Genomic DNA, 12,633 nt, shown 5'->3' with positions numbered 1-12,633 from the left:
GCTTGTTCGATCAAGTTGATAGAAGGTTGGAGGTATTTTGTTGACAAAAGATCTCAATTCCGTTTAGGAATTTTTATTTAATCTAGATGGTCATTAAAAAAGCCCCTATTTGTTCAAAAAGTGTTTTTTAAGAATGCTCTCTTTGCGTGGTGTTTGGCCGTGCAAGCACTTTGTTTGTAAATGTGATTGGCGCTAGTAATGACACCCCTAACAAAAGGTAGAAGATAAAGGAACTCACCCATCAGCATACTTTCAGCCATTGCCCCTCCAGATCAGGAAGAAATTCGAAGGGTTTTTAACTGATAAGGGCAATTTTTTGTCCTCAATATCAATAAAAAATAATATTTTTATAAAATAATTAAAATAGGAAGTTTTTTTGGAAAATATAAAAAAGGGCAGTGGCATTTTTCATCGTCTTCCTCCCCTGCCTTTGTATTTATGCGAATACACTGATTCGAAGACGATGACGAGACTTAGAGGAAGACAAGGGTGGATAAGAAAAGAAAGAGGAAGATGAGGGTTTTGCGCACTGACATGGGCGAATAAGAAAAGGAAGAGGAATGAAAGGAACAATAGATTCGCCCATGTCAATGGACACTGTTCCTCTTCCTTCTCTTATCCTCTCATGTCAGTGCGCAAAACGGTGGAAGATCGTCTTATTCGCCCATGTCAGTGCGCAAAATGAAGGAAGACAAGGAACAGTGTCAGTGCGCAAAACCCTCGTCTTCCTCTTTCTTTTCTTATCCGCTGACAAGTCTAAAATCGTATGCTGATCAATTTATAACCTACAGCACAAAACCCTTGTCAAATTGTGCGCTGCAATAAGAGGCATACCTCAAATAGTTTTTCGTTGATTGAGAAGCTTTTGAAACTGAGATTTGCTGGGATTCTCTTTCTCCATGCCGAAGAAATCGAGCTCCATAGTGGCTCTGGACATCTTTGCTCCCTTCGATTTCTCGCTTTGGGTTTTGCCAAGGAATGAGTTAACTGTTAATAAATCACAATTAAATGGGTGGTAAGTGGTGAGGGGGCAGAAGATTATAAATTGATGGAGGCCACGAGAAAGGCGAGGGATGGGATGGGAAGGGAGGGGCTACAGCCTACAGCGTACAGATAAAAAACAGAGGGAGAGGAGGAAGACGAAGAACAGTGTCACTGCCCTTTCTTTATATTTTTCTAAAAAAATTATCCTACTTTGTTTATTTTATAAAAATATTATTTTGTTATTGTTATTCAGGGCAAAAAATTGCCCTTATTTGCTAGAATTTGAAAGTAGAGAAAATGGGTAGAGGTGTAGCCCGGCACGGCCCACGGCCCAGGATTGTGTGGACCCGTGCCGTGCTGTGGGTTGGGCTTGCCCGTGGGCCAAGCCTTAGCCCAAGTCGGGCCATGAACCGGGTCAAAGTTATTTTTGCTTATTTATTTAAAAAAATTGAAAACAATTATTTATTTTATTAATATATTATTATATAATTATAATTTATACAAAATATATAAATATTATGTATATATAAATATATAATATATATATATGAATAATATATATGGATTGTGTTGGGTCGTGTTGCGGACCGTGTCGGGCCGCCCCCATTTATACCTCTAAAAATGGGAATAACCATTAATAAAAGTGTAGGAAATTGGGGTCACTGTAATTTTGGAGGAGAAGTTCTGAGGCGCGTCTGTGAGACATAGACTGGACTGAAAGAGAGAGAGAAAGTGAATCTCGAAAATGTGTGTTTTGAAGTCTAATTCATGCTCTTTAAATAGTTTACGAAGAAATGACTATTAACTTTGAATTGTGCCTCTTGATCACACCCGATCGAATCGTAACCATTAATATCATCAACGGTTAGCATCGCACCAAAACCAAATCCACTCTTCGTGAGCCATGTGGGTGCATGCGGAGTGCGAGCAAAGTACGCCTTTAAAGCGCCTCATTGCGTCGCACACATGCGTACACGCATATTGCATGATATCAAACTCTCATACTCTCCTTTACTATTTTTAAGAGGTGTAAATCAATTCCTATTAAAATACTGAAAACAAAGTTTATAATTTTTGAATGTGAGAAAATATAATTTTTTAATCAAGTGTGCAATTACAACTTCTCATATTAATTTATTTTTATTAAAAATCAATGTATGAGCGTGAATAAATGAACTGTCCAGAACGTACCCAGCCTAAACTCAACATGGGCCTTAACAGCCAAAGTTAACCCGCCCCGCCCTCCCCTTCTACGACCCTGTGGGGTTCCTCGTAACCTACAATATCCGGTCACCTCCTACAAACTAATGTCCCATTCCAATCTTTCTCGTTCTCGAATCTCGACCTACGTCCGCGCCTTTTATCTTCCATCACACTTCGCCTTTCCCTCCCTTCATGAATCCACCACCGCTGCCTCCGCCCCTCTCCGTCGCATCTCTTCCTCCGAATTCACGGTTCTAGCGTTCTGGTTATGTTAGTTGCTGCCAAAGCCTTGGAACATGAGAGCCTAAGCTCTTCCCCTGTTCTCGGCTTCCCTCGCCTCAGGTTCTTCCGTTACCGGAGATTGAGATGATAACCGCAACTGGATTTCCTCCGTGATGTCGCCGGAACTGACTGTGGGTGATCTCATAGCAGCAGCGGTGCGGTTGTACGTGAAGGAGGGTAGGAGACCCTTCCTTCCTACCACCGACCCCTCCGCCTTCGATCTTCATTATTCGCAGTTCAGCCTGGAAAGTAAGCAGTTAAAAACCTCCTCCATTGTTTTGCGTGTAAACACGGAACAACTTAGCTATCTGTAATTCTATTCTACGCATGTCCCATTTGAACCGTCTGATTAACATCTACCTACTTCATTAAATATAATAACCGTTAGATAAAAACTCCAGTGAGGCCTTCTCTCTCTCTTTCTTGATGGAAGTCTAATCAGAGAGCCTAATCTAGTGAGAGGCGTAGCTTTTCTAATTTCTAGTCTATTCTGTCTCTCTTTGGTAGTAGAAATGATACGATGAAATTGGACATTTTGCTAATTATTGTGATTGGTGGGGGCCAGGTCTGGATCGAGAGGAGAAGCTGATAACATTGGGATCGAGGAACTTTTTCCCGTACCCAAAGAAATCAACTGGAAATGATTTGGTGGCATCACCACCATCATCATCATGTTCTAACCAAGCTGAGAAGGCTTCGAAGATTGGGAACTCTTGGCTACGGTTCATGGATTTCTTGTTGTAACAACAAAGTTGAAGCTGCTTCTGCCTCCACTCTAATCAGTAAGGGAAGAGAGATCAGATATTGCGCTTGTCCAATGTTGGTCTCAGATTGTTGTATATATAAATTAGGAAGGATATATAAGGGTATATTTAGAAGGAGTATAAATACAAATATGTAAAGTGCAAGTATTTTATATGATTTTTTATATATTTATATTTGTATTCTTTCTAAATTGAGCCTAAGATTAGGATTAGATGTTGGGAGGAGTAGATTTAGTATAAAGTTTTAAACGTATGGATACATTTTGTACCAAATTGTATAATACGGTTTGGTTTTTGTAATAGGTGATATGTGAAATATCCAAGATTCAAAGTATTGAGCCAGTTGGGGAAAACTATAAAGAATGGAAATTGATCATTTGGTAATGTCTAAAAAGTAATGTAATCAAAATTAACTTTGATGCATCATGCATTGATGGTAACAAATGTGCAGTTGCTGCCATTGTTAGAAATTGTGGTGGGGAAGTTCTGGATATAAAGGCTAATTTTATGTGGGAGGCCACTATCAATATGGCTGAAGCCTAAAGATTTTTTCATATCTATTGAAGGGGATTCCAAGCTTGCCATCTCATGTCTACGTGGAGAACTTCAGCCGCTATGAAGTATGAAAAACATCATTGAAGACTGCACTGCCCTGAAGACCCAATTCGAGTTTGGTTTGAAGTACATCATGTCTACCAAGAGGTGAACTGAGCAGCTGACTGCATAGCCCACCAAGCCCAATCCTTTCCTCCAGGTTTATTAAATTTTAATTTGCAAGATCTTCCTTTTTCCTTTGGGTTTTCTTTGTAATTGCGATTTGTGGTGATGTGCTATCCCCGTAAAAATGGCATCACCCTTCAAAAGTGGCAAAATGTCCTAACTCTCAAGATTTAGGGAGTACCAAGTACCAACACTTGTGATACATGAAAGTTATGAATTAGCGAGTACCAACACTTTCAACCTTGTTTGTTATCATCCTGACCTTTACATTGTATAGCACAAAGTGGTCGATTGGCCACGCTTGAAAAAGCTGTGTTTTTACACTTGCCAGACTGAGATTTTACCATTTACACTAAGTAATGGTTCCTGCACTATATACATGCAGAGCTCTGATCTGCACCCACAACGTTCCGATGATGTCATCATCGGGAGATGTTCTCAATACACAGGCGGAATGCACTGTGAGACATTGTGGGGCAACCCCTTGTGGGGCGCAGATGTGAATTCACACATGCAAAGTTAAATTTTCTTTTCTATATTCTTCTTCGTGGGTAGAAGTAGAACTCAATAATTGTTCAGTCTCTCTGCCTTAAAAGCTAATGTAATGGTAGGAAGCAAGCATACATGAAACCTGAAAGACAGAAAACATTAAAAGAGAAATGTGAAAGGAAGTGCTGTGAAATCATTTTTCCTTCTATCCATTGGGTAGGTATTCCTTTGAAGAGAGTCCCTTTAAATCTAATCCATTAGTTGGGTCTGTCTCCACTACCTTGTGTTCTTTCCTTTTAGAAAGGCCTTAGCATAATAAGTATTATTTCATGCATGAACAAGGAGATACAATATTAAGTAAAGAAAATGGCATATACATACATACATTATACATACATATATATGTATGTATGTGTGTGTATCAAGGGTTGTTGGGCCTAAAGTATTAGCTCAGGCCCAGCTATGAAACTGAACAAAAAGACCCAAGCCCAGATTTTCTGGGCCTGTTCAAAATGATCACCCCTACTTTCTATGCTTGAATATGTGTAGTTCGAATAGTTTCACTGACTAATGGCCTCTGGTAATAATAAAGAAATTGGTGGCATTCCCCAATCCTCTTACATGAACATTTCTGTTTTTTTTTTTTCTGAAAAAATGCCACATCAGAAAAAATAACCCTATTTATGAAATTTCTTTTAAAGTCTACAAGTATTGCAAAATTTGTGAGCTTTTGGAGTATCTTATTAGTAAGTTTGGATACACTTTGAAATTGCATGGATATGGTGGATAAATATAGATAGGGTTGAATACACTACAGAAATTGTCATAAATCTTGTAAATACATTAATAATACTAAATTTAAGGTTGAAATAACCACAAATAAGGTAGAAATACATAATAAATGCATGTTTTATTGATTACATATAAGGAAGTTGTATATTACAATTAATATAGTGGGATACATGTATATCATACAATTCTATTGATAATACATTAATTCTCAAATATTCTATAGATAATATTTTTGTTTATTGTAAATTATGAATATGTTGTTAGTTATTACAAGTTAAAGTATAATTAACTTATAATTAATGACAATTGTATGCTCACATGTATAAAACATTTTGCTGTATTCAAATGTCATCAATTACTTTTACTTTGAAAAACATGTTTTTAAAAGATTCCCATCTAAATGGTTTTTGAAGTAAAAGTACGAAATAAAAAATATACCATGTATTTTGTTGGTGATGTTGAAAATATAAAACACGAAGTACCGCCAAACAGGGCCTAAATTTACCTTTATATTATAGTGAAGAAACAAACACCATTTGCTACCCCACTTGCTTTTCTTGTTTAGAAGGCAAAGTTTGCAATAAGCATGTAAAAGAGTCTTTTAGGGGCATTGTGATCAACAGATACTCCAATATTTTCATCTATGGGCAACTTAGGAATTTTAAAATGCTTAAAAGCGTTCCATCATTTTTTATGGGTCTATTTGCATAATTTCTTCTAACATTTTAAGGAAAAGAAAATGAGGATGTCAATGAAGAGGTTTAAGGCTGCATTTGGCATTCGTTTTTTTAAGGATTTATCTCCTTTTTTTAAATTAAAAAGTCAGTGTTTATAGGGACATTTTAACAGCAAAAAGTAGACAAACCCTTAAAATAAGCAATGCAACTAAGTAATTCCCATTGTCTAAGCTAAGAGTGGTATGGGACTACAACCTCTGTTATTTATTATCCAAGGAAAGTTTAGCCTAATCACCCCTAAAAGCATGAGCGCCAGTTGCCAACGAGGATGCTGAGGGCTAGATATCCGATACAAGAAAGCCCAGCCCAAATAACTACGGTCCAAACCAATATAAGCCCGACACTGGCCTTGTACTGGTCAATTGAAGAGAACCGCGAAAATGGTCACCCACCATATCATTGTCGTATCCTACCGCCATACTCTTAACGGCCACATCCTCGAACTCGATGGCTTCTTGCTTCATATGAAGAAAGCCAAACAGAAACTCGGAAGGAGATGGGTTCAAGCTCAACGCTGTTGCTGCCATTAACGCCTCCCTCCGCCACTCCAGCCTTCTCTAAATCACGCCCCCGCTCATCCCCTCCTCCTATACTCAACACCTCTTCTCCAAAGCCTTCTTCACACCTTCAATTGCACAAGACTTACATTCCTCCTCATGTCTTCACTCACCCCGCGGCTCTCCTACTGGAAATGTGCTCAGATATGAAAGAAGTCAATCAAATCCTCCCCCTCATTATAAAGAACGGGTTATACAATGAACACTTGTTCCAAACTAAGCTCATTAGTTTGTTCTCCAAATTCGGTCGCTTCCGCGAGGCCGCCCTCGTTTTCGAGCCCATCAAAGATAAAATCGATCCTCTATATCACACGCTCCTCAAGGGGCATGCTAAGAATTCATCCCTGGAAGACGCCGTATCGTTCTTTTGTAGAATGAAGTACGATGACGTCCGACCCGTTGTCTATAACTTCACGTACTTATTGAAAGGTTGTGGTGATAATTCGGACCTGAGGAGGGGGAAGGAGATTCATGCTCAATTGATCTCTAATGGGTTCAGCTCGAATGTCTTTGCAATGACAGCCGTCGTTAATATGTATGCAAAGTGTCGTCAGATTGGTGAAGCGTGTAAGATGTTTGATCGGATGCCTCAAAGGGACTTGGTTGCTTGGAATGCAATTATTGCTGGGTATGCTCAAAACAATTGTGCCAGGAGAGCGTTGGAGTTGGTTGTGCAAATGCAACAGGAAGGCCAGCGGCCGGATTCCATCACAATTGTGTCCATTTTGCCGGCCTGTGCAGATATTGGGTCATTGAGGATTGGTAAGGCGGTTCATGGATATGTTATTAGGGCAGGATTCCAATCATTGGTGAACATTTCAACTGCTCTTGTTGATATGTACTCCAAGTGTGGGTCAGTAAAGACTGCTCGGTTAATTTATGATGGGATGCATATAAGGAATGTGGTATCATGGAATTCAATGATTGATGGCTATGCCCAGAATGGAGATTCTGAGGAAGCAATGGAAATTTTCCAGAAGATGATGGATGAAGGTGTGGAACCCACGGATGTCACTATCATGGCAGCTCTACATGCATGTGCTGACTTGGGTGATCTTCAACGGGGAAGTTACATTCATGAATTATTGAATCAAAATGGACTTGGTTCTGATGTTTCTGTCGTGAACTCCTTAATTTCTATGTATTCCAAGTGTAAACAAGTTGATGTTGCTGCAAAGATCTTCCATAACCTGCAGGGAAAAAATCTTGTTTCATGGAATGCCATGATATCTGGTTATGCACAGAATGGCCGGGTAAATGAGGCTCTGAGTTACTTTTGTAAGATGCAGCAGGAGAATGTGAAACCAGACTCTTTCACCATGGTGAGTGTTATTCCCGCCATTGCAGATTTGTCCATTTTGCGCCAGGCAAGGTGGATTCATGGACTCACTATTAGATCTTGTTTGGACACAAACGTGTTTGTGATGACTGCTCTGGTGGACATGTATGCAAAATGTGGTGGTGTTCACACTGCAAGGAAACTCTTTGACATGATGGATGAGCGACATGTAACAACATGGAATGCAATGATAGATGGATATGGGACACACGGGTTAGGAAAACATGCAGTTCAACTATTCGAGGAGATGAGAACAGGGGTTGTGAGGCCAAATGGAGTAACTTTTCTATGCATTCTCTCAGCTTGTAGTCACTCTGGCTTGGTGGAAGATGGGCGTCGTTACTTTACTGTGATGAAACATGATTATGAAATAGAGCCTGGGACTGATCACTATGCAACCATGGTGGACCTTCTTGGCCGTGCTGGCCATCTTGATGAGGCTTGGGACTTCATCCAAAAGATGCCTATAGAACCAGAGATTAGTGTATTTGGTGCCATGTTGGGAGCCTGTAAGATTCACAAAAATGTTGAGTTGGGGGAGAAAGCAGCAAAGAGGCTGTTTGAGCTAGAGCCTAAAGAAGGTGGATACCATGTTCTGTTGTCTAATATATATGCCACAGCTTCCATGTGGGATGATGTAGCCAAGGTGAGAACTATGATGGAGAGGAGAGGGCTTCAGAAGACCCCAGGATGCAGTATGGTTGAGTTGGGAAATGAAGTCCACACATTCTACTCTGGAAGCTCAAACCACCCACAATCCAAGAGGATATATGCAGCACTTGAAGTTTTAGGAGATGAGATCAAAGCTGCTGGTTATGTACCTGATACTAATTCAATACATGATGTTGAGGATGATGTCCAGGAACAGCTGCTAAACAGTCATAGTGAAAAGCTGGCCATTGCCTTTGCGCTTATAAATACTAGCCCAGGCACCACCATTCACATCAGGAAAAACCTTCGTGTATGTGGTGACTGTCATAATGCAACAAAGTACATCTCACATGTAACCGGGCGGGAGATTATTGTGAGGGACATGCACCGCTTCCACCTTTTCAAGAATGGAACCTGTTCTTGTGCAGATTATTGGTAACATATTCTTTACTAGAACTTGGGTGAGAGAAATTATCTGCTTCTGTTGACTTCCTGGAGTGGTTTCCTTTGGCTGTATAAACTATAAACATGACACATCTATTCGAGATGCAAGGAGCTTTGGAACCTTTACAACAACACATGATAGGATTGCCATATCCAAATACATTGATGCCAAAGTCTGGGTTAACAGAGTTGATTGGTGGTTTTGAAGTCCATCAAGCAATATCAATCCATTGTAGCATTAACCAACTTACTAAATGTTATTCATCATTTTTTTTTGGGGTTTGTTGTATTAAAATTATTCAATAAGTATTTCAATTTATTATTCCAATTTGTTAAATTGTCCGGATTCTACATTTTTTGCATTATTTTATTTTTATGAGTTTTCCTCTAAAATGTGCATGCACACTTTCTTCAATGACAAAATGACAATCCAGTTTATAGTTTTGTTCATATTTCTGTTTATTGAAATGGAGTATCTTTCTAGCTTTATTTGTTTGTAAAGGGATGTAAGTATAGCACCTATCTACTTGATTGCAAAATTCAACTAGCATAGAATATTATATTCATTTACATATGAGTGAAATTATATTAAATTTGGTTACATGTTGTGGTTTCGATATTTGGTTCATAGTTTGTCGTCCATCTCCATTGGACATGTTAAGTTATTAACTGTTATTCCTATTTAGTAATTAATAAAACAGTAAAGGCTATAGTTTCTTCACTATTGTTGGCCTTCTCTATTGTTGGTTTAAGGTAAATCAGAGGTTATCTATCAAATAAAAATAAAAAAGATGAAACCAGATATTGGAAACTCCAGGTTTATCATGATTTTCGTTAACCAAACCAAACAAAAGCAGCCTAGCATTTCTGAAATGTAGATAATTTAAAACCCTAATTTATTTCTACGCCAAATAAGATTATTAGCTATTGAAATTTCATCCTAAAGACCAAAACCTGGATTCTTATCCAAATAGTAAGAAAAAGATTAAATTTGGGATCAGAATTTTGAAAGACCTTTCACACTTTAGATCTTACAACAGTATCAATATAGAGTTGAAATCCTCTGCAATCAGACAAGAGAGAACACCCCTACTTAGGTTGGAAGTATTGATACACATACTCATGAGCTTGTGTGTAAGGTGTTTCAAACTTTCAATACCACAACTTTTCTTTTTTAAATTTTCCCAAATTGGTAAGAGGGTTAGTCTTAGGCCTGTCTACCCCCTAAAAGTGGTCATTGGTCAAAACCCCCAAAAGCCTTTATTTAGTGTATCGAAGGTTTATTGATGCAATACCATATGCCCCATATAGCCTGTCTGCCCTGGAAAGTGGTCAAAACTCCAAAAGGCCTTTATGTTGTTGTGTATCCTAGACTTGCTGATACAATACAATATGCCATCGTATCAAAATTTTGAACCTTACCCATACCGATAGGGGTATTTTGATAAAATTAATGTAAGATGAAGAAGGTACTTTCATAAGGAGTAGGTATGGAATATGCATGAAAAAAGGGCAGGTTTGAAAAAATAGAATGGAATGAACAATTTCATTGGCATGTACAAAACACTGGTACATTTACCTGTTCATGGGCCAGCCCGGTCCATTTTAAATCAGGCTTGGTCATAATTTTAGGCCTGTGGGTTCGGGCTTGGGCCTAAAACACCGGTTCCTACCTTTTTATGGGCCGAGCTCGAGATTTTTCAAAAAAGCTCGACTTGAGCCCAACTTGATAATATATTAAATACTAAAGACATTTTATTTAATATAAATCTATACAATATTTTGTCTTTGTTCCTCTTCTCTTTTTTCAAGTAATAGTGAGATCTTTTATTATTTTTTAGTTTTGAGGGTTTTTAATATAAATAAAACACTTTTTTATTGAATAAAAAAAGAAAAAATCTGTTTTTAAATTTTTGACCGGGCTTAGGCCTGAGTGTGAGCTCTGAAAAGCTCATGGGTGGCTTAAAGAAATGGAGTCGCCATCCATTTTTCAGAGAAAATGGGCCATCATTTTCTAATTCAAAAAATCGATTTACCTCTTTGATAGTGACTTTGTTCTCAGAAAATGCACACAACCGAGAGACTTCAGGTTCCAAGGATTGGGAAAGGGAAGGTGTTAGACACTCCTCTCTCCAAGCTGTTGTAGCAACCAAATACAAGAATTGTTCAAGCTCAATTTCCTATGGAAAACAAGTAGAAACAGTTGTTAGAATTTCTGAAATCTAGAGAAACATGCTCTTAACTTCCCCTGAGATCGATCTCGAGGTGATGTTATCGGGCCTTAGGTATTGAGTTCCCTAAGACCCTCACCTCTCTACCTTTATTTTTAGTTTAGAATAAGTCGAGAATGCATGTTCTTTGAGGTTTTAGAACTCCAAGCAACCAAGAAAACAAATTTGGTCTACAAATGGAGTGAGAGACTTCTTCTCACATGTGACCTTGTCAAAAGTTTTCTAGCAACTAAGGATGAGTTAGAATGAAGTTTGAATGGGTTCCTAAGCTAGGGAGTGCTTCTAGTTGCAAAAACTTTTGCTTGAAAACAAGGGAGGCGAGTTTGGAATTTGAGGTTCAAAATACTTCCGGATTTCAGGTGAAGGCAATATAAAGGCTGGGAAAATGCTCTCTTATTTCTTCCCCCCCCCCCCCCCCCCCCCCCCCCCCCCAAGCTCGAGCCATCCCTCTATTTATAGGGAAAAGGGAGGGAGTTAGGTCTGAAACCCATTTCATCAAAGAGGCTTCAAAAGGGTTTTTACAAGAAAATGGGCAAAGATTTTTTAAAGAAAAAAGGTGATCAATCAACCTTCCTTCTTTGGTAAAAGATTGTCTTCAACTCGGGGGTGGTTTTCACGGGTTTTATGTGTCTAATGGAAGCTAGGAACGTACTTGACATGGCAGTCTCATATTTGGGGCTATTAGTGGCAAAAAATGTAGATTTAATCCATGTATAAAAGCTATTTTGTCTTTTCCTAGTTTTAAGTTGAGTTATTTTTAGTATTTTGAGCTTTTTAAGCCTATTAGACTCAATTTCATTGGTCCATGTGTTTGAATATGTCAAAAATGGGTCTGACATCAGCCATCACCCTTTTGAGGTTTCAAGTTGGAATAGATAAGGTGGTGATTTGGCACGTCAAAATAACATCTTAAGATTTGGGTTTATGGCCAACTCACCCAATCTTAAGATTTGGGTCTAAGGCCCAAATTCGGACTAAGCCGGGGTCAAGCCCGATCTTATCACATGTGGTGTGTGTGTGTGTGTGTGTGTGAACATGTATAATCAGGTTGGGCATGGGCTCAGGCCAGGTTCAGGTTACCTAGGGGATCGGCCCAGCCCTACCCGAAAAATAAAAAAGCCAAAAGTGTTAAGCTCAAGCCCAACTTGAGGACCAAAAATCCAAGCCTAATCCATGTAAAATTTTGGGTTGGGTGGGGCTCAAGCCAAGTTCAGGTATCTAAGGGATAGGCCTAAGCTTAACCGGGGAAAAAAAAAGCTACAAGTCTTGGGCCTAAGCCCAACTTGATGAGCAAAAATTCAAACCCAACTCGTATAAAATTTTGAAATGAATTGATCTAAGACTCATGTTTGACCCACCCTAATTGCACTCCAAATGATTAGACATTGTGAATAAAGTGAAGGGTGATTAGAAGGAAACCAAAAGCTTGTATATATATAA

The 12,633-nt window shown here is 38.8% G+C and overlaps 2 protein-coding genes across 2 annotated transcripts; both read left to right on the top strand.

The window, feature by feature from the left end:
- Positions 1 to 2,227: 2,227 nt before the first annotated feature.
- LOC148790600 (uncharacterized protein At4g22758-like) lies at positions 2,228 to 4,184 on the top strand. Its single transcript, XM_088890787.1, has 2 exons — positions 2,228 to 2,718; positions 3,035 to 4,184. Exons 1-2 carry the CDS (start codon positions 2,583 to 2,585, stop codon positions 3,211 to 3,213), a joined length of 315 nt encoding a protein of 104 aa, XP_088746913.1. The 5' UTR covers positions 2,228 to 2,582; the 3' UTR covers positions 3,214 to 4,184.
- A 1,967-nt stretch (positions 4,185 to 6,151) lies between these two features.
- Positions 6,152 to 9,563, top strand: CRR22 (Pentatricopeptide repeat (PPR) superfamily protein). The gene has a single exon (XM_010245309.3). The coding sequence runs from the start codon at positions 6,468 to 6,470 to the stop codon at positions 8,955 to 8,957; it is 2,490 nt and encodes an 829-aa protein (XP_010243611.1). The 5' UTR covers positions 6,152 to 6,467; the 3' UTR covers positions 8,958 to 9,563.
- The last annotated feature ends 3,070 nt before the right edge of the window (positions 9,564 to 12,633 follow it).

The sequence above is a fragment of the Nelumbo nucifera genome, chromosome 6, assembly GCF_055504915.1.
Source record: "Nelumbo nucifera cultivar China Antique chromosome 6, China Antique-T2T, whole genome shotgun sequence".
NCBI classification, from domain to species: domain Eukaryota; kingdom Viridiplantae; phylum Streptophyta; class Magnoliopsida; order Proteales; family Nelumbonaceae; genus Nelumbo; species Nelumbo nucifera.
The sequence above is the reverse complement of the archived record's forward strand: the minus strand, read 5'-3'. Positions and strand labels throughout refer to the sequence as shown.